This window comes from Lithobates pipiens, unplaced genomic scaffold (genome assembly GCF_037356315.1).
Source record: "Lithobates pipiens isolate NorthernLeopardFrog02 unplaced genomic scaffold, aLitPip1_a1.2 Scaffold_19, whole genome shotgun sequence".
NCBI classification, from domain to species: domain Eukaryota; kingdom Metazoa; phylum Chordata; class Amphibia; order Anura; family Ranidae; genus Lithobates; species Lithobates pipiens.
This window is the reverse complement of record NW_027507764.1, coordinates 449,551,069-449,569,553: the sequence shown is the minus strand read 5'-3', so window position 1 is coordinate 449,569,553 and position 18,485 is coordinate 449,551,069. Positions and strand designations below refer to the sequence as shown.

The following is an 18,485-nucleotide window of genomic DNA, read 5'->3' as shown; positions in this document are numbered from 1 at the left end:
CAACCACAGTTATAGTATGTTTTAACAAGGGGGGCAATCACTTTTTCACACAGGGCCATGATGGTTTGTATTTTTTTTCACCTTTAATAATAAACACCTTCATTTACAAATTGCATTTTGTGTTTACTTGTGTTGTCCTTGACTATTGTTTAAATTGGTTTGATGTTCCGAAACACTTAAGTGTGACAAACATGCAAAGGAACAGGAAATGAGGAAGGGGGCAAACACTTTTTCACACCACTGTATTCCTCTGGGACAGATGAATATTGTTGGGTGTGTGGATATATTACTTGGTGGGGACAATGCTACTGGTTTGGACATATATGGCTGAGTGGTGGATATTTTCCCAGAGGGAGTCATACTACTGGGGTAGAAATGTATAGATCGTGGGAATATGTTGATGGGGGTGCCATACTGCCAGGGCAGAAATGCATTCCATATATTGCCGGTGTCATACTGATGCGGTAAACATATGTTGCCGGGCAGGGGTGCGCATATGTTGTGAAGGGCTGGGATATGATACTGGAGGGCTGTATTAATTGGGGGAAACATTATGGCTAGTTTGGAAATATACTACTGTTGGGGGCTGTATTGTTTGGCAAATTTTACTTCTGCCAAAAGATATTATTGAAAGGACGTATTGCTTGGAGAGATATGCTGCTGACCGTATACCTCTACCTGTTATTGAGTCAACAATACTTCATGCATTAATCAATGAAAGACATAATCCAAGCCGCCTTAGTAGTCAGTGACATAGGCAAATACTGGGGACGAGACAATATCAGATTTTCATTCAGAGTATCTGACTGCAACTTATTATTTATTTAATGGCCATCTCTACACACAAACATTCATTTTTATGAATATGGGCAAGCTGCGTCAAACACTTGCTACCTACAGCCCTGTAGGAAATCACTATCAAGATATCTCCAGAAGAATTTCCAGTTCACCCAGCTGCCATGCCCTTTACTAATAGATTCCATATATTGTAGAATAAAAAAAGAAAAAGAAAAAAGAGCAATCTGGTGCAATAGTGACATCTAGATAATGGCTCTGTGGAAAAGGCAAAATTATAAAAACTTAATTAACACACTAACGAGTATACTGAAAACACAGTACCCATATATTCAACTATATATATATATATATATATATATATATATATATATATATATTTTTTTTTTAGAGGTTTCATTTTATTGTAAAATAATGCAATGCAGCTCCACTGTAACATATAACGGGTTGATTTACTAAAGGTAAATAGGCTGTTTATTTTGCAAAGAAATTTTCAATTTGCACAGGAATTTGCCCCAAAGCCTAGTGAATGTGGCAAAGTTTCACTTTGCAAAGAATACCCCAGTCACGTGCAAGGAAAATAAAATAACAGCATTTTTGCTTGCACATGATTGGATGATGGAAGTCAAAATTAATTCACTTCATGCACTAAGCTCTGGGGCAATTTTTCTTGCAAAGTGAACAGTCTATTTGCCTTTAGAAAATCTTCCCCTATTTATGCTTTAGCTTGATCTGATGAATAGAGTGGGATGAAAATAAAACTAGTCCCAGCTGGCCAAAGATAATGCATCATCAGTCCTATATGTTTATAATGGCACTACCATTTTGTTTGCTAAACTAACAAGTTGTATACTTAACTCTTTGTGTTGGTTTCACGGTAAGATAAAATAAATGCATTTTTTTCAATGAAAATTATCATTGTTGATAGGGTATTGAATGGAGCTTTCACAAAACACTCTGATTAAAATAAACTCCCAAGATGGTCTTCACTGAGAATCTTCAATTAAGAAATGTATGATGAACAAATGCTGATCAGTATTTGGAATGATAATATTCTTTTGGCAGGAAATAATTGGAATCATTTCATGTTTATTAGATCTTCTACAGCAGCAAATGAATGCTCATCTACTTTATTCCATGACAGTAATTTGTCAACACAATACTGCAGCCAGGAATGCTGGGTAGTTACATGTAAACCTTTTGAAAATCACCACCATTCTAAATTCTAACAACATATTACAGAATACAAATACATATATAATGTAATTTTACTATTTGCAACTAAAGCTAAGTCAGACAATTGGAATGAGAAAATAACTACCCAAACGCAGTAGTAGTAAGATAGATATTGTACTAACAACCTCCATTTCCTTAGCCGAAAGCCTTGTAAACCCGATCAGATTGTTGGCCAACAAAACCATGGAATTTTGTCCGAAGGGCGTTGGCCCAAACTTGTCTTGCATACACACGGCACACAATTGTTGGCCAACAATCACAACCGTAGTGCCTAGGGATGAGCTGAACACCCCCCGTTCGGTTCACACCAGAACATGCGAACACTCGAACACTGTTAAAATCTATGGGACACGAACATGAATAATCAAAAGTGCTAATTTTAAAGGCTTATATGCATGGTATTGTCATAAAAAGTGTTTGGGGACCTGGGTCCTGCCCCAGGGGACATGTATCAATGCAAAAAAAAAGATTTAAAAACATCCATTTTTTCCATGTTGTCAGAGGGGGATGGTGTCACCCGTTGAAGTTTTTTTAAACATGAACAGGAAACATAAGCCACTTTACAGGCATACTATAGACACCCCCCAGGTATGAAAATTTTAAGGAATATTACGCTTTTATTGTTTCACTTTAAGCATTATTAAAATCACTGCTCCCAAAAAAACATCAGTTTTTAAAACTTATTCTTGCATTGATACATGTGCCCTGGGGCAGGACCCAGATCCCCAAACTTTTAATGACAATACCATGCATATAAACCTTTAAAATTAGCACTTTTGATTTCTCCATAGACTTTTAAAGGGCGTTCCACAGCTTTCGAATTTGCCGCGAACATCCAAAATTGTTCGCTGTTCAAACAGCCAATGTTTGAGTCAAACATGAGTTTGACTCGAACATAAAGCTCATCCCTGGTAGTGACGTACTATGTGGTTTTTAAGCTCTTTAGCTCCACCCTTTGGGCTCCTTCTGCTAATTTTGTGTTAGTAGAAGTTTGGTGAGTGTTGATTCTCACTTTTCATTTCACACTTTTCATTTCGCACTTTTCATTTTGTGCATTTGAGTTCGTTTTTGAACGGCCATTCATCAACCAGACATGTTGCGGAATGGGAGGAGATAATGTGGTATTTATTATTGACCTTGGAGTTATTGCTTTGACATTATTTTTTGGTTGAATAATGATTAGATTTGGTATATTTTCTATATTTTTGGATGCATAAAATGCACTTTTTGGTTAAGTTCTATTGGCAGATAGCATGTCAAATTGTATGTTTTCTTTTTTTAATGCATGATAAAAAAATTTGTGCAGAATAATACTCGGCTATGTGTTTTACTTCAAATTACAGTTTGGGAGTTACAGGGAGTAGACAGTTTGGCAGTTACATTAAAAAAAAATACAATGTAAAATTGACAAGGGACACCAACATAGTTGTATCTTTTGATCTTAAAAACTACGGGATAATGGTGTTGTGGTAACTTGCCCCAAAAAAAAAAAAAAAAAAAAAAAAAGCATAATAATATTCTTGATATCACTAGAAAAAAAAAAAGCCTTTGAAAGTATCGCCAGCAAAGCAGCTTCATTATTATCCCATTAAAGAAGAGAATGTGCGCTGCATTTGGAGATTTCAGAATTTACCACGTCACGAATGTTAATTCTCCATTGCGAACGGTAGTTTACAAGATCGACCGCTTCTGGCTCATCCTTGCTTCCGAGCATGCGTGTTTGTACTTTTGACTTTTGTATGATGGACTTGTGTACACACGCTCGGAAAATCTGACAGCACACATTTGTCTGTGGAAAATCCGACAACAATTGTCCGATTGAGCATACACACGGTCACATTTTCCGCCAACAGCCTGTCATCACACAATTTCCCTTGTTAAATCCGATTGTGTGTACGAGGCTTAAGGCTTCATGTACACGAGACGATGGAACTTGACAGCTAGTAACTAACATTTAAAAATGCCTGTTGTACTGCGTTTAGCCGAGGTTTGGGTTTAGAAGTGTTTTTTAAATGGTCAGAAATGTAACTCCATTAAAAATGCCTATAAATGAAATGTGGCTAAGAGCGAGGTTATCGCGGTTACAGGCATGTGGCATTTCAAATGCCTCTGAACTTCCGTCCTGAGTGCATTTTTTGGCTTTCCAAAAAATACTTCTACCTTCTAAATTACTATCAGCGACCTTGTATACATGTACTGATAAGAAAACAGAGGAGGGTTCAGGGGCAGCTGAAAAAAACGCCCCGATTGCTCCTAAAAGTCTGTTTACCAGCAGCAGTGTACACGAGGCCTTACCCCCACTTTTTTGTTACTGCAGTCGTGCAGTCAAATGGGCAGAAGAGGTAGACCTGGTGCATCAGCACCTAGTAATCAGAATCGGTCTGACACATACCCTACTTTCCTCTGCTGTACAATAAATCCTCTCCAGGTCCACACAGAGGTCATAATTGTCTAGTTATTTTATTAGTTAAAAATAATTTCATTTGCCATCACATCACTCTTCACAGAAATACAATGCATTTCCCCAACCTTTGCCAAGTCACAGCGCTGACTTGTATTCTAAGTAATCAATTTTGGGTAGAAATACCTATTTTAATCAGTCTGTATATGCAGAATAGCATGCTTGTTATACTCATTGTGGAACACAAGCAGATAATCCTCTGCATTCTGTAAAAAGGCTGTTTGATCCTGTCTTCCCTGTCCCTCCCCTTTTTCCACAGTCCCATTCCATTATTTTGCACAGGCGATGTGATCAGTTTCACTGCCTTAGTAATTACCACAGCCATTTAATCTGAGGGAAATCCTGAAAACATGACCTGTTGGTGCGCCTTGAGGACTGGAGTTGAGAAACACTGGGCTAGAGGACATGCTGCATAGGCTCAGTTTGTTGTGTATTCCTTGAGAGTCGGGGGTCCTGCAGCCTCATAGGACAATCAGGGGATAATTAAATCTCCTCCTCCTACAAGCTTTAACCAGACACTGATAGAAGTAACAAGACTGTATACTGCTGATGAGAAAAGGTATTTAGCAGTTTATATTCACTAAAACTATTGAATTTCCATGTTCTCCGTACTGTGGGAGACCATATATAATGAATACAGGGTACTGGGTTTAGTAACGCTTCAAGTGAGTTTCCATGCTTTTTTTTTGTAGGAGTAGGAGGCTGGTTGTTAAACAGAAAACTCTACCAAAAACAAACCAAAAATGCATGTACATGCATTTTTCATGTGTTTTGGATACACCTCCATTGAAGTCTATGCACTCAAAAATGCACCTTACTGCATGAAAATAAGTCCCTGTACCTCTTCCAAAATGCACTGCAAGAAACTGCATAGATGTGAACAGGATCCATAGGACACCATGGTAAAATCAATTGTCGTCTGTTCCTGTGCTTCTGCAAACATGCTAAAAATGCACAGGTGTAAATCTAGCCCCAGAGCAAACATGTGCTTATTGTAAGCTTAGTGAACCACCTCCTGGATGTTACAGCGGGCCACCAGCAGGTTCCAATATTTAACATTATTCTCTTGACTGTCCTTGGAGCCCTGATAGGCACTCAATTACACAACTACCAACTTCAGCTAGGAAATCAGCACTTTGGGAACCCCCTTGTCACAAATGGTCAGTGAGGCTGCCAATGACATTAAAGCCCCATACACACTATCAGATTATCTGCTGAGTTTTTCCTTCAGATTTACCAAAATCATATAATATGAGGACAAACCTTAGGAGTTTCAATGTGTATGCAATCAGGCAGGCCCTTCTACTACATGGTTTTGGTAAATCTGAAGGAAAAACTCAGCAGATAATCTGATAGTGTGTATGGGGCTTAACTGACCAATAGTGGTGCAAGGGAAGCAAGGGGGCAGACCAAAATTATGTTTCCCTACTTTGATGTTAGGAGAACACTTTTGGTGTTCACGGGTCTAGTGTCATTCTAGAACAGGGATAGGCTAACTTTGAGAGGTGGAGATCTACCATGACAACATCGAAGACAACTTTACCTGATCTTTTTTTTTAGTTAAAAAGGTCATGATGGTCTGGTGAGTAGGCATTTTACTCACACTCACTGGATGATCTACATGAAGTTTGCTACTAAGAATTGAAGTTGCATTCAAAAGTTAACATTTATGGACTTTATTTGTATTTTTTGATGTATTACTTTTGTACCATTGTCATTAATTAACTGAACACTGGATTGTCAGGATGTATCAACTGTATATCATTAATAAGCACTTTAAATTGTATATGTATAAGGAATGTCATAATTGAACACTTATAGCGCCCCCTATCACTAACAAAATTGCAACTGTATTACATTGATGTATGTATGAAGTCCACAACTACTGTGCAAAAGCTTCATTCACAGCAGAGCTGCTGGCCAAGAGTAGAGTATTAGGTTTGGAATCAGCTCAAGTACACTTATTTAACTTAGACAGCACCAACCTGGGAGGACAGATTATAAAGAGATTTTAAAGGTAATCACACTTAGAAGATTTAGAAGCTTTGAGATTTGATATTACTGGAAGATTAGATGCTACACAAATCTAATCTAATACTGTGGTGATGCGTTGTGATGTGGTGACATTTCAAACATAAAAGAAAAATTTTCTTACCTTGAACAGCCTGTAAGCTCCGAGTCTGTATGACAATGCAGAGCTGCAGGACAAGCTGTGGAGCGCTCTCTAGAAATGTGGCGAGCAAATGCAGCATACTCACATCTGCATACTCGTATACCATCTTCCAGTAGAACCTCCATCTGTCATTGTCTCCGCTTCTCCTGCTGCGGATCCCTAAGTATATAGTATGAAAATACCTGAAATAAAAGAAATATATGTACTATTAACTATCGGTACTCCTACTGATGACATCTTGGTAAACTCACAATTTAACAAAAAAAAAAATGTCACATACATATCTGGATAAAAGCTCAATTTATATTCTAGTTTTATGAAAAAGAAGACATGTTGGTGAGAAAAATGGCTAAAACTCACACATAAAAAAGGCAATAAATAAATATATAAATATATTCAAAAGTATTGGGGCAACCTCCTTTATACACATGAACTTTAATGGCGTCTTAATTCGTAAGGTTCAATATTGACCGACCCTTTGCAGCTATAACAGCTTCAACTCTTCTGGGAAGGTTGTCCACAAGGTTTGGAGCGTGTCTATGGGAATTTTTGACCATTCTTCCAGAAGCGTATTTGTGAGGTCAGGCACTGATGTTGGACGAGAAGGCCTGGCTTGCAGTCTCTGCTCTAATTCATCCCAAACATGTTCTATCGGGTTGAGGTCAGGACTCTCTGCAGGCCAGTAAAGTTTCTCCACCCCAAACGCACTCATCCACACTAAATTGCCAAAAGTATTGGGATACCCCTTTAAATCATTTGGTGGAGGGGGGATTATGGTGTGGGGTTGTTTTTCAGGGGTTGGGCTTGGCCCCTTAGTTCCAGTGAAGGGAACTCTTAAGGCGTCAGCATACCAAGACATTTTTGACAATGTCATGCTCCCAACTTTGTGGGAATAGTTTGGGGGTGGCCCCTTCCTGTTCCAACATGACTGCACACCAGTGCACAAAGCAAGGTCCATAAAGACATGGATGAGTGAGTTTGGGGTGGAGTAACTTGACTGGCCTGCACAGAGTCCAGACCTCAAACCAAAAGAACACCTTTGGGATGAATTAGAGTAGAGACTGCAAGCCAAATTACTTTAAGTTAAATACTGTAATAATAACTTGAAATATTTCCTTTTGAAAAAAAAAAAAAACAATACCTTTAAATTTAATGAATGGCGCCTTTGACCACAATTCTATGTATCCTGCAAAGCACTGTAAATGTGTCTGTATCATACAGATTCTAGAAATGATTAAATATAACTACTGAAGACATTTTGTTGCAGCAAGGTGCATGGTACCAACATTGTTTTAAAAGGCCTCTTTAAAGCGTAACTTTAAACACTCAATCAACATTGACTCCTTAATCCTTATGCTGCTAATATTAGTAAACAGATATTTCATATTTACTTTTTTTTACATTTGTTCAATTACTTCCTGGTTTCCAGGCCTAAGAACATTATGTCATACATTCCAGGGTTCTTCAGGAGGGAAGTAGGGACTTTCTCAGCTAAGCACACCCTCCTGGCTGCATGTCTGAGCTAAGGGCAAAGGGATACCAGGAAGTAAATACTACATGAATCGTGCCCTTATTCAAGATGACCAAGGCCAGAAATGCTAGGGGGTGTTTTCAAAGTGATTTCTCCGCAAAATAAAGCATGGAGACGTGGATGGACACGTGAATTGGCTCTGAATATTAAAAATGAATGAAACCACTTTAAGGCCCCTTTCACACTACCGATCCGTTCAGATCCGCCTGTCAGTTTTTCAGGCGGACCTGAACGAATGCTCCATAGAGCTCTATGGAGTGTTGGATGTCAGCGGTGACATGTCCGCTGACATCCGACCCGCTCCGATCCGAAAAAGTGTGACGGAGGAAAAAGCTATTTTTCCATCGGACCGGGTGACGACGGACACTGCGGTCCGTCGTCACCTGATCTCCCATAGGGGAGAGCGGTTCCTGTGACAGGTCTGTCCGTGCGCAGTGTGTAGAGACAGACCTGTCCTCTTCCTGCTAAGCGGAGATCGCTCCGGCGATCCCTGCTGAGCAAACGGATATCCACAGGGTGGATCATCACTGATCTGTCCTGTGTGAAAGAGGTCTAAGAGAAATAATCTTATGCTGGCATGGTATTCTACTGTACAGCATGCCAAAGGAGACTAACTTTCAGGCAATTATTGTTGGTGCCTTTAAGGGTTGCATTTGAAGGATGCAGTTTATATTCGGATTCAATGCAACTAGCAGCACGATTAAAAAATTCTAACCTTGGGAAATTTATTTTTTAAATAAAGCAAGAGAGAAGCACATGATAAAATAAACATATTTAAAGTGTAACTAAAGGCAATGCTGTTTTGTTTTTGTTTTTTAGATTTGGATAGAGTGAGGGTGGGTTAACACATGTGAAATGTATATTTCTTACTATGTTCCAAGTCTCCCTTTAATTGTCCTGATCAGCAATGTGAGTAGCCAGAAAAGGAATATCAGGGGATTGTTCCAATTAGAGCAATTATTCCCCTGACAACTGTTTAAAGTGGTTGTAAACCCTTACAACCAACTTTGACCTACAGGTAAGCCTAGATTAAGGCTTACCTGTAGGTCCAAGAAATATCTCCTAAACCGTATATTTACCCGAAGACAGCCACCGCTGTCTACGGCGCATGCGCCGTAGACAGCGGCGCGCATGCGCACTGGGCAGGCTGCAGATCGCAGTGATATGCCACGAGTGTCGGCTTCCGTGCGCATGCTCCGGTGCTGTGATACATGGCAGCGGCGAAGAGGAAGACGGAGGACTGCTTCGGGGGCTTCGTTCTCAGGTAAGTTATTCATAATGAGCTAGTATGCTATGCTTACTAGCTCATTATGCCTTTGCTTTACAGGGTGCGTTTAAAAAAAAAAAAAAATTGCCTTTACTTCCTCTTTAAGGGCCAGCTCAGACCATAAAAACGCAGTCCAGGTGTGTTCCAGATGCTTTTCTGCATGTGTGCTTTCGACACCTTTTTGGTGATACGTTTTTGGTGCATTTTTGATGCAGTCCAGTGCATCCCCCCCCCCCCCCTCTTTTTTCTTAACCTTAAATAAGGTTGTGTTTTGGTGCATTTTACAGCATTCCAGTACAGCCCAGGAAAAATGCAGCATGTTCTACTTTTTTTCTGGAACTGCAAGCACTGGTGTGTACTATGCCACTGAAAACCATATAACCTACTTTCCATGTGTTTTTGATGCAGAAAAAAAAAGGTACTACATGTGGTGTGAACTGGCCCTAAGGCAACTTTCACACTGAGACACTTTGTAGGCGTTTTAGCGCTAAAAATAACGCCTGTAAAGCACCTCTCCTGTCACCCCAGTGTGAAAGGCCGAGTGTTCTCACACTAGAGTGGTGCGCTTGTGGGACGTTAAAAAAAGGTCCTGTAAGCAGAATCTTTGGGGTGGTTTAGTAGCGGTGTATACACCGCTTCTAAAACGCCTCTGCCCATTGAAATGAATGGGCACCGCTGCCGAAGGGCCTGCAAAACGCTTTGGTAGCGGCGGTTTGCGGGTGCCATTAACTTCTTCTTCGGCCGCTAGTGGGGTTAATAAAAGTATTCCCGAGTGTGGCTCGGGGTGGATTTTAAGTACCAAAAGCGGTAACCCCGAGCCACACTCGGGATTGCATCGCAGGATCCAGGTACAGCTTACTTACCTTGTCCCCAGGATCCTGCGATGTCCTCCCGCTGTGTGCGGTGCCTGTGTCTCCACTCGATTCATCACAGCCGGGCTCCGTTCCCTGCAAGCTTTGCGACACACGGGGACGGAGTCCAGCGCCAAATTCAAAAAGTGAAACACACACAATACATACAGTACACTGTAATCTTACAGATTACATTACTGTATGAAATTATTTCACATCTTTTTGTCTGTAGTGGTTTCTCCAGTGCCCAGCATGTAGTTTTATATTATAAATAGTACTGTTCTTTCTGCCTGTAAACTGGAGATTGTTCATAGCAACCAAAACCGTCCCTTTACATCAAAAGTGGTTTTGGACTTGCTAGAAAACGGCGATAATTAGAATCACTCGCAGAAATGAGCGATGGCGATTTATGGGGAGATCCGTCATCAAACACTGAAAGTAATGACGACTATTCTGCAACTGAGCAAATTTCAGTGTTTTTGATTTGATTTATTATATTATAATTTATGATTTCATGTTTCAAACGTTATCATACCCAGGATGTCTACTAGACTCTGGTTTGGATAGATTTAAGAGTTATTCCTAAGAATTGCAGGCCTACAATATAAAACGCCAAATTTCCATGCAAAACAATTGTACCGCTTTGAGCATCAAAAATCTGAAATAATCATACTTCCAGGGAGGTTAAAAACATCCCGCTAGTGGGCAAAAAGCAATGTGAACGATGGCAAAGAGCAGCTAAAACTAGCGGCGCTTCACCGCCGACGCTCTCATCGCTCCACTGTGAACGTGCCTTAATTTGAGGACGAAGAGACGTATTTGACCCATGTTTTTAATTGCCTGTATCATCTGATTAAGAACTTAAAATACTTTTTTTTTTTTTTTTTGGTTTGAGTCAAAATATTAGTTCTTATCAACAAACGGATCTAGCTTTTTGTCAGTTATTTCATGAAATTGCTTAGTTACTGCAACTGAAGTGTATCAACTGACGAAACTGTACAAAAATAAAAATTGCTTCTTTTTTCCATAAAAATTAACCTAAATTTTCAGATGATATTGGATCATCATTCCTCCCCCAAAAATGACATGTAATGTGGAAATGGTTTTATTTATTGTTCTAATAAATTCTTAAAGGGAAAAATACAATTATTTTTATATTGATGATGGTAATCTTATGGTCCTCAAAGGGGGATTTCCCTCATGTTGGAGAAATATCCTCTCACTTCCTGTTGAGTTTACATGGCAGAGGCTGAAGGGAATGAACTAAAAAGCAAAAATAAATAAATAAATAATACAAATAAAATAAATACAAATTTTAACTCTTCCCTGCTCTATTCAAAATGGAAAAAAAAAAACTGATATATTTTAATACACCTTAAAAATTACGATAATGCTTTTTCCATTTACAACTTTTTATTTTTTTTCATTTACTACAATTTAAAAATCATCTTCGGGTAGCTGTAACGTAGTCCTGGTAATATTTATATTTAGGAATTTGATCAAAATGAATGGGTGTCTTGGATGTAAAAGTGCTTGCCATCCACTTTCTGATTTACTACAGTAGCGAATTAAATTAATTCTATTGATATGTGCAAGAGAGACTTTTGACAGATTGAGTACTCCACTTCTGTAAACTGTTTTACTTGCTCTTGATTGCCTCTGATTTGGAAGTTATAAGGAGGCACTCGTTTTCCTTCCATACATAGGACAGAAGAAAGGAACAGTGGAAAAGGGAGCTTCCCTTTTAAGAACAGATGATGAAATACATAGTTAACCTTAGGTTCTTCAGAAAAATCTCTGTGTGCCAACATGATTAGTATAATCTGATGCTCATTTTATATCTGGGGTCAGGAATAAAACATATGCTATATCTGTTGTAATAGGGACTGCAATCTGGGATCTCCCTCTGTGAGATTATCCTGAATATAAATTAGACATCTGGAGTATGAAGTCCTGTGGGTCTTACTGAATTTCTTATCTCACTGGCAATGCTGCTTCAAACTCATTTCCAACTGCGACTAGAATAACTTATCAGCTCATTTTGAAATATGTTTGATGGTCACAGAGCAATAGATTTCAGCAACCACCAATATTTTCTCGATTGTACTAAACCATCGCCCATATTGTTAGCGCTAAATCTCATAATTGCCATTTTCTCAAAGCCAAAGCTTACCGGAATCCTGCACAAAGACGGAAAATAACAGCTTGCGTTCCCAAAGTAAACAATGCTGGGACTGGGACTAATAAACAATCCTGCACATAAAGTTTATTGGTCCACATTTCATAACAAGCAAACGGATGCTAAATGGTTGCTTTTTTTATTTAAACAGGGATTGTTTAGACTAAGTAGCCAATGTGAATATTAAAGGAGTTGTAAAGGTTCGTGTTTTTTCACCTTAATGTATCCTATGCATTAAGGTGAAAAAACACCTGTCGGTGACCAACCCCCCGTTTTACTTACCTGAACCCTCAAACTTGTTTCATGGGGACGTGCCGTCTCTCTGCTAGGGGGTTCTTGGCTGTTGATTAGATAGATTGATGGGCGAGTTCTGCATTTGGCATCTATGTACACGGAATGCTGGACTTGGAAGTGCTCTCGCAAGGTAACCCCCGGGAGAGCGCTTCTCCCAGGGGGTTATCTGATGTGGGGAGGAGCCAAGAGAGCTGCCAAGGGACCCCAGAAGATGAGGTTCGGGGACACTCTTTGCAAAACGAGCTGCACAGTGGAGGTAAGTATGTTTGTTATTTAAAAAAAAAAATGAACCTTTAGTGTCACTTTAACTTTTCTCACAGTTGCATTTGGTTTGAAATGTCAAGGAACTGATCTCCTCAATAGCACACTGTATGCACTTTCTTAAAGTGGTTGTAAACCCCATTCATGAAATCTGACCAGGGCACATATATTTGTAGTGTATACTTATCTCTCTCCAAAGCTCTGAGTGACGTTTCTTTCTGGGGCTCCGTTCCTCTGTTATCAGTATGATAACTTTTGACAAGTTCTCAGACACACAAGATAACAGCAGTTAAAAATTTGTGTCGGGGAGGGAGCTTAGAGGTAAATTAGCAGAGAGCTTGTCTATTCAGACTGCAGCTCTGCAAGTTTCTTTGTGCTTTTACAACCACTTTAAAAGCTGAAATCCCAACAAAAATATGTAATCTCCATCCTATTACAGCACCATGTACTGCCCTGTCAACCCAAACAATATATACATATACTAAAAAACATGTTGTACAATAATTACTGAGAGACCTTTAACCTCCCTGGCGGTATGATTATTTCAGATTTTTGATGCTGAAAGCTGTACAATTATTTTGCTTGGAAATTTGGCGTTTTATATTGTAGGCCTGTAATCCTTAGGAATAACTCACTTAATTCTGTGCAAAACAGAGTCTAGTAGACATCCTGGGTATGATAAAGTTTGAAAAATGAAATCATAAATTATAATATAATAAATAACTATAAATAATTATACCAAATAATAAAAATTATTCAATAATGTAATCAAATCAAAAACACTGAAATTTGCTCAGTTGCAGAATTGTCACTGTCATTACTTTTCAGTGTTTGATGACGAATTTCCCTACAAATCGATATCGCTCAATTCTAATTTATTATCACTGTTTTCTAGCTAGTCTAAAACCACTTTTGATGTAAAGGGATGGTTTTGGTTGCTATCGACAATCTCCAGTTTACAGGCAGAAAGAACAGTTTTTATATAAATAAAACTACATGCAGGGCACTGGAGAAACCACTAGGGACAAAAGGGACGTGAAATAATTACATACAGTAATGTAATCTGTAAGATTACAGTGTATTGTATGTATTGTGTGTGTTTCACTTTTTGAATTTGGCGCCGTTCTCCGTCCCTGTGCATCGCAGCGCTCGCAGGGAACGGAGCTCGGCTCCGTGATAAATCGAGCAGAGGACGGGTCGCTCACGCTGCGGGGAGACATCGCAGGATCCAGGGGACAAGGTAAGGAAGCTCTTCCTGGATCCTGCAATGCGATCCCGGTGTTACCGCTTTTGATTCTGAAATTTCACCCGGAGCCAGACTCCAGAATACCGCCAGGGTGGTTAATACAGCCATGTACCCTAGCTTTAGAAGATATGAACAATGAGCACACACAAACCGTGTTGAAACAGAAATGCAAAGTAATAAAATTTGACATCTGTCAATTGAAGAAAAGAAGACCGATGACTTTGATGCTGGAAGTGTTAGGATTGGTGGAGCTGTATGGGACAATTGCTCTGTCAGTAAAGTATTGGAAGACAGTTAATGTAATAGTTTAGTTATGTGTAAGGGGGAAAGTTAAGCGTTAAGAGATGGACTATTGGTCAGCTTTTGGGGTGTATATTAAAGTAATGATGATAGTTTATGTCAGAAATCTCTTTAACATAGAGGAACCCTTGCAATAATTTTCAGCTCTCAGGGATCCCTTGCTAATAATTACTTGAACTACAGTTCACACTACATTAGCGTGAACATTATGCTGTAGATATAAGGATAATTAAAAGAATAAGGAATGTGGCATGTCTAACACTCAGGGTTGCTCTATATGACAAAATTATTTTCAATAATATAATTATGACATAAGGCAAATATAAGGGCCAAAAAAGAAATGCAGGCAATAAAAATCAGTAATCAGTAAAGTAATACCTGCTTACATAGTGGGTCAGTGAAAACGTGCCCCCCTACATTGATGGTCAATGACGTGCCAACTTACACTGGTAGCCGTGGGAGGAGGAACTTTTCATATTGGTAGTCAATGAAATGCTTACTTACATTGCTGGTCAGTGGAGATGGACCTTCTAATGCTAGCCATACACTTGTAGCTTTCTCTCATTTAGCCGTGTGAACTGACTGGACTGAATGAGAGTAAACTCTCGATTCCCCCATTCATGCTAAACAGCGTGGATGGAGAAATCTGCACTGATGAATGTTGTATTCAAACTGCAGCTGTTCAAATTAATGAACAATGACTGCACCTGATTGGATGCAGTTCCTGTTAAGTCAACTATTTTCTAACCTACTCCTTCAATTTTGGCTCAAAATTTCAGCTATGGTTCCTTGGAACTGTGGTTAAGTAGGCTGGTCTAGAAGTAAAGGGAACTGTCTAAACTAAGGATGACATATCCCAAGGTACCTTGCTACCTGCAAGCAGTGATTCCTGTACTGACTCCACCTTCTGGAACTCCTCTTAGCACACCTGTAGTTCAGAAGGCAGGCTCTGTGAAATCTGTGACACAGCAGTGCCTACTAAAAAGACATAGTGAATAAATGTCACAGAATTCAAGGAAGTAAATGTGTGGGGATCTTCACAAAGTAAGCTTACAAATTCAACATCATTCAGATTTATAGGAGTAAGCTAAAAATAATTAAAATACAGGTCAAAATTAACCACTTGCTGACCAGCCGCCGTAGTTGTACTGCGGCAGAATGGCATGGCTGGGCGAAACGACATTATGTAACGTCGCTCCTCCCTGTAGCCACTAGGGGCGCGCCACCCCCTGCTGGCCCATGGAACTGATGCAAGTGTCCGGCGGTCGCGATCACCGCCGGGCTCCCGCAATCGCTCGTGGCACACCGAGAACCGAGATCTGTACACAAAGTTTCCGGTTCTCTGAGGGGAGAACTGACAGATCATCTGTTCATACAGAGTATGAACAGCGATCTGTCATCTCCCCTACACAGTCCCCTCTCCCTTCAGTTAGAACACACACTAGAGAACACTATTATTATTATTATTCAGGATTTATATAGCGCCAGCAGTTTACTCAGCGCTTTACAATATAAAAAGGAGACAATACAGTTACAATACAATAAAATACAAGAGGAATAAGAGGGCCCTGCTCAGAAGAGCTTACAATCTAATAGGGTGGGGCAGGTGGTACAAAAGGTTATAACTGTCGGGAATGAACTGATGGAAGTGGTAGGAGATTAGTTTGAGATGTGATAGGCTTTCCTGAATAGATGAGTTTTCAGGGATCGCCTGAAGGTAGCAAGAGTAGGGGATAGCCGGACCAGTGGAGGTAGCGAGTTCCAGAGGATTGGAGAGGCTCTGGAGAAATCCTGGAGACGAGTGTGGGAGGAGGAGACGAGAGATCTTGAGAGTTTGAGTGATATTTGGAGACAAGATTGGTGATGTAGCTCGGGGCAGAGTTGTGAATGGCTTTGTATGTTGTGGTTAGTATTTTGAATTTAATTCACTGGGTGATTGGGAGCCAGTGTAAGGATTGAAGGAGAGGGTTGGCAGATACTGAGCGGTTGGCAAGGTGGCTAAGTCTGGCAGCAGCATTCATGATAGACTGAAGAGGAGGCCTATGGAGAGGCAGGCCAATGAGAAGGGAGTTGCAATAGTCAAGGCGAGATATAACAAGGGAGTGAATGAGGATCTTGGTAGTTTACCCTTGAACCCCTTGATCGCCCCCTAGTGTTAACCCCTTCCCTGCTAGTGACATTTTTACAGTAATCAGTGCATTTTTATAGCATTGATCGCTGTATAAATGCCAATGGTCCCACAAATGTGTCAAAATTGTCCGATGTGTCTGCCATAATATCGCAGTCCTGATAAAAATCGCAGATCTCCACCATTACTAGTAAAAAAAATTAATAATAAAAATGCCATAAAACTATCCCCTATTTTGTAGATGCTATAACTTTTGCGCAAACAAATCAATATACGCTTATTGCGATTTTTTTTTTTCCCGAAATTTTTTATATTTTTTTTATATATTTTTGGGGGATATTTATTATATCAAAAAGTAAAAAAAATTTTTTTTTTTCAAAATTGTCGCTCTTTTTTTTGTTTATAGCGCAAAAAATAAAAACCGTAGAGGTGATAAAATACCACCAAAAGAAAGCTCTATTTGTAGGAAAAAAAGGACATCAATTTTGTTTGGGTGCAACGTCACGCGACCACGCAATTGTCAGTTAAACTGACGCAGTGCAGAATCACAAAAAGTGCTCTGGTCAGGAAGGAGATAAAATCTTTCCGGGCTGAAGCGGTTAATATACGATTTTACATTTTTTATAACAGATATGCTTTAAATGGTTCTAAAGGTACAAGGTTTTTTACCTTAATGGATAAAAAAAACCTTCTGTATGCAGCTGCCTCCACAACCCCCCCCCCCCCAAAATACTTAACTGAGCCCAAACTCAATCCAGCAATGTGCATGAGAATAGCAGCTCTCTAGGCTCGCTCTCTTTCTTTCTTCATTGGACAGAGGCAGCAGTGGGAGCCACTGGCTCCCACTGCTGTCAATCACAGCCGGTGAGGAGAGAGCAGGGGGTGGTGTTAAGCTGCACTCTGTGTGTCAATGGACACACACAGCTGGCTCAGCAGTGAGCAAGCATAAGTGCCCCTAGAGCAAGCAGCTTGCTATGGGGCACTCGGCAGGGGAAGTAGCTCAGAGCACTGGTGGGGGACCCCAGAAGTGGAGGCTCTAGGCTGCTCTCTGCAAAACACTTGCACAGAACAGGTAAGTATAACATGCTTGTTATGCATTTAGAATCACTATTTTCACTAGTTTTCTACACCTAAATTCTTTGAAGATGGCCTGACTGTGCCAAAGACAAACGTACCAGCCGCCAAACCCATCCTCCATGCTAATGTAAACGTAAAATTATTGGAAATACACAGAAGAGAAGAAGTAAATTATAGTGAATAAAGATTTGACCAGGGGTTGATGCCAAATCATCATGATTCCATATGTACGGCCGTATAATTTAGATGTCCTCTTTATCACAATGCAAATTTAACTGTAGAAACGCAATTTCCAAGAAAGAAGGGAAATGTGGTATAAAGTACTGAGGATTTATTTGATATTCTTCAAGAGAACAGTTTCTGAAAGCAGAGGTGTAAAGATTTGAGAGGAAAGTTATTCCCTGGAGCTCATGCCTTTTTAAAGGTTGAACTTTTACTCTTCTAGTTTTATAACTCAGTGTATTGTGCTGGAGGTGATATAATGCTAGACCTTATTTTAAGACAAAGAAAAAAAGCTTAAGAAACCACAGACGGTAATGTTACTTTAAATACAAAACCTTTAAATGGAAACACAACCAATGTGATACGTATCTACCTGGAAGGCAACCAAAACCTAAAAAGTGCCAGTTAAATCTCTGTACCTACCGTAAGTTCTTGGGAGGGGATCCCATGTTATCTGCTGAAGT

The 18,485-nt window shown here is 39.7% G+C and overlaps 1 protein-coding gene across 1 annotated transcript in view; it reads right to left on the bottom strand.

The window, feature by feature from the left end:
- XKR4 (XK related 4) overlaps positions 1-18,485 on the bottom strand; it is a 459,167-nt gene that overhangs the window by 129,488 nt on the left and 311,194 nt on the right. Inside the window, exon 2 of the mRNA XM_077492705.1 lies at positions 6,648-6,847. Coding sequence (XP_077348831.1) covers positions 6,648-6,847 — 200 coding nt within the window. The remainder of the gene's footprint in view (positions 1-6,647; positions 6,848-18,485) is intronic.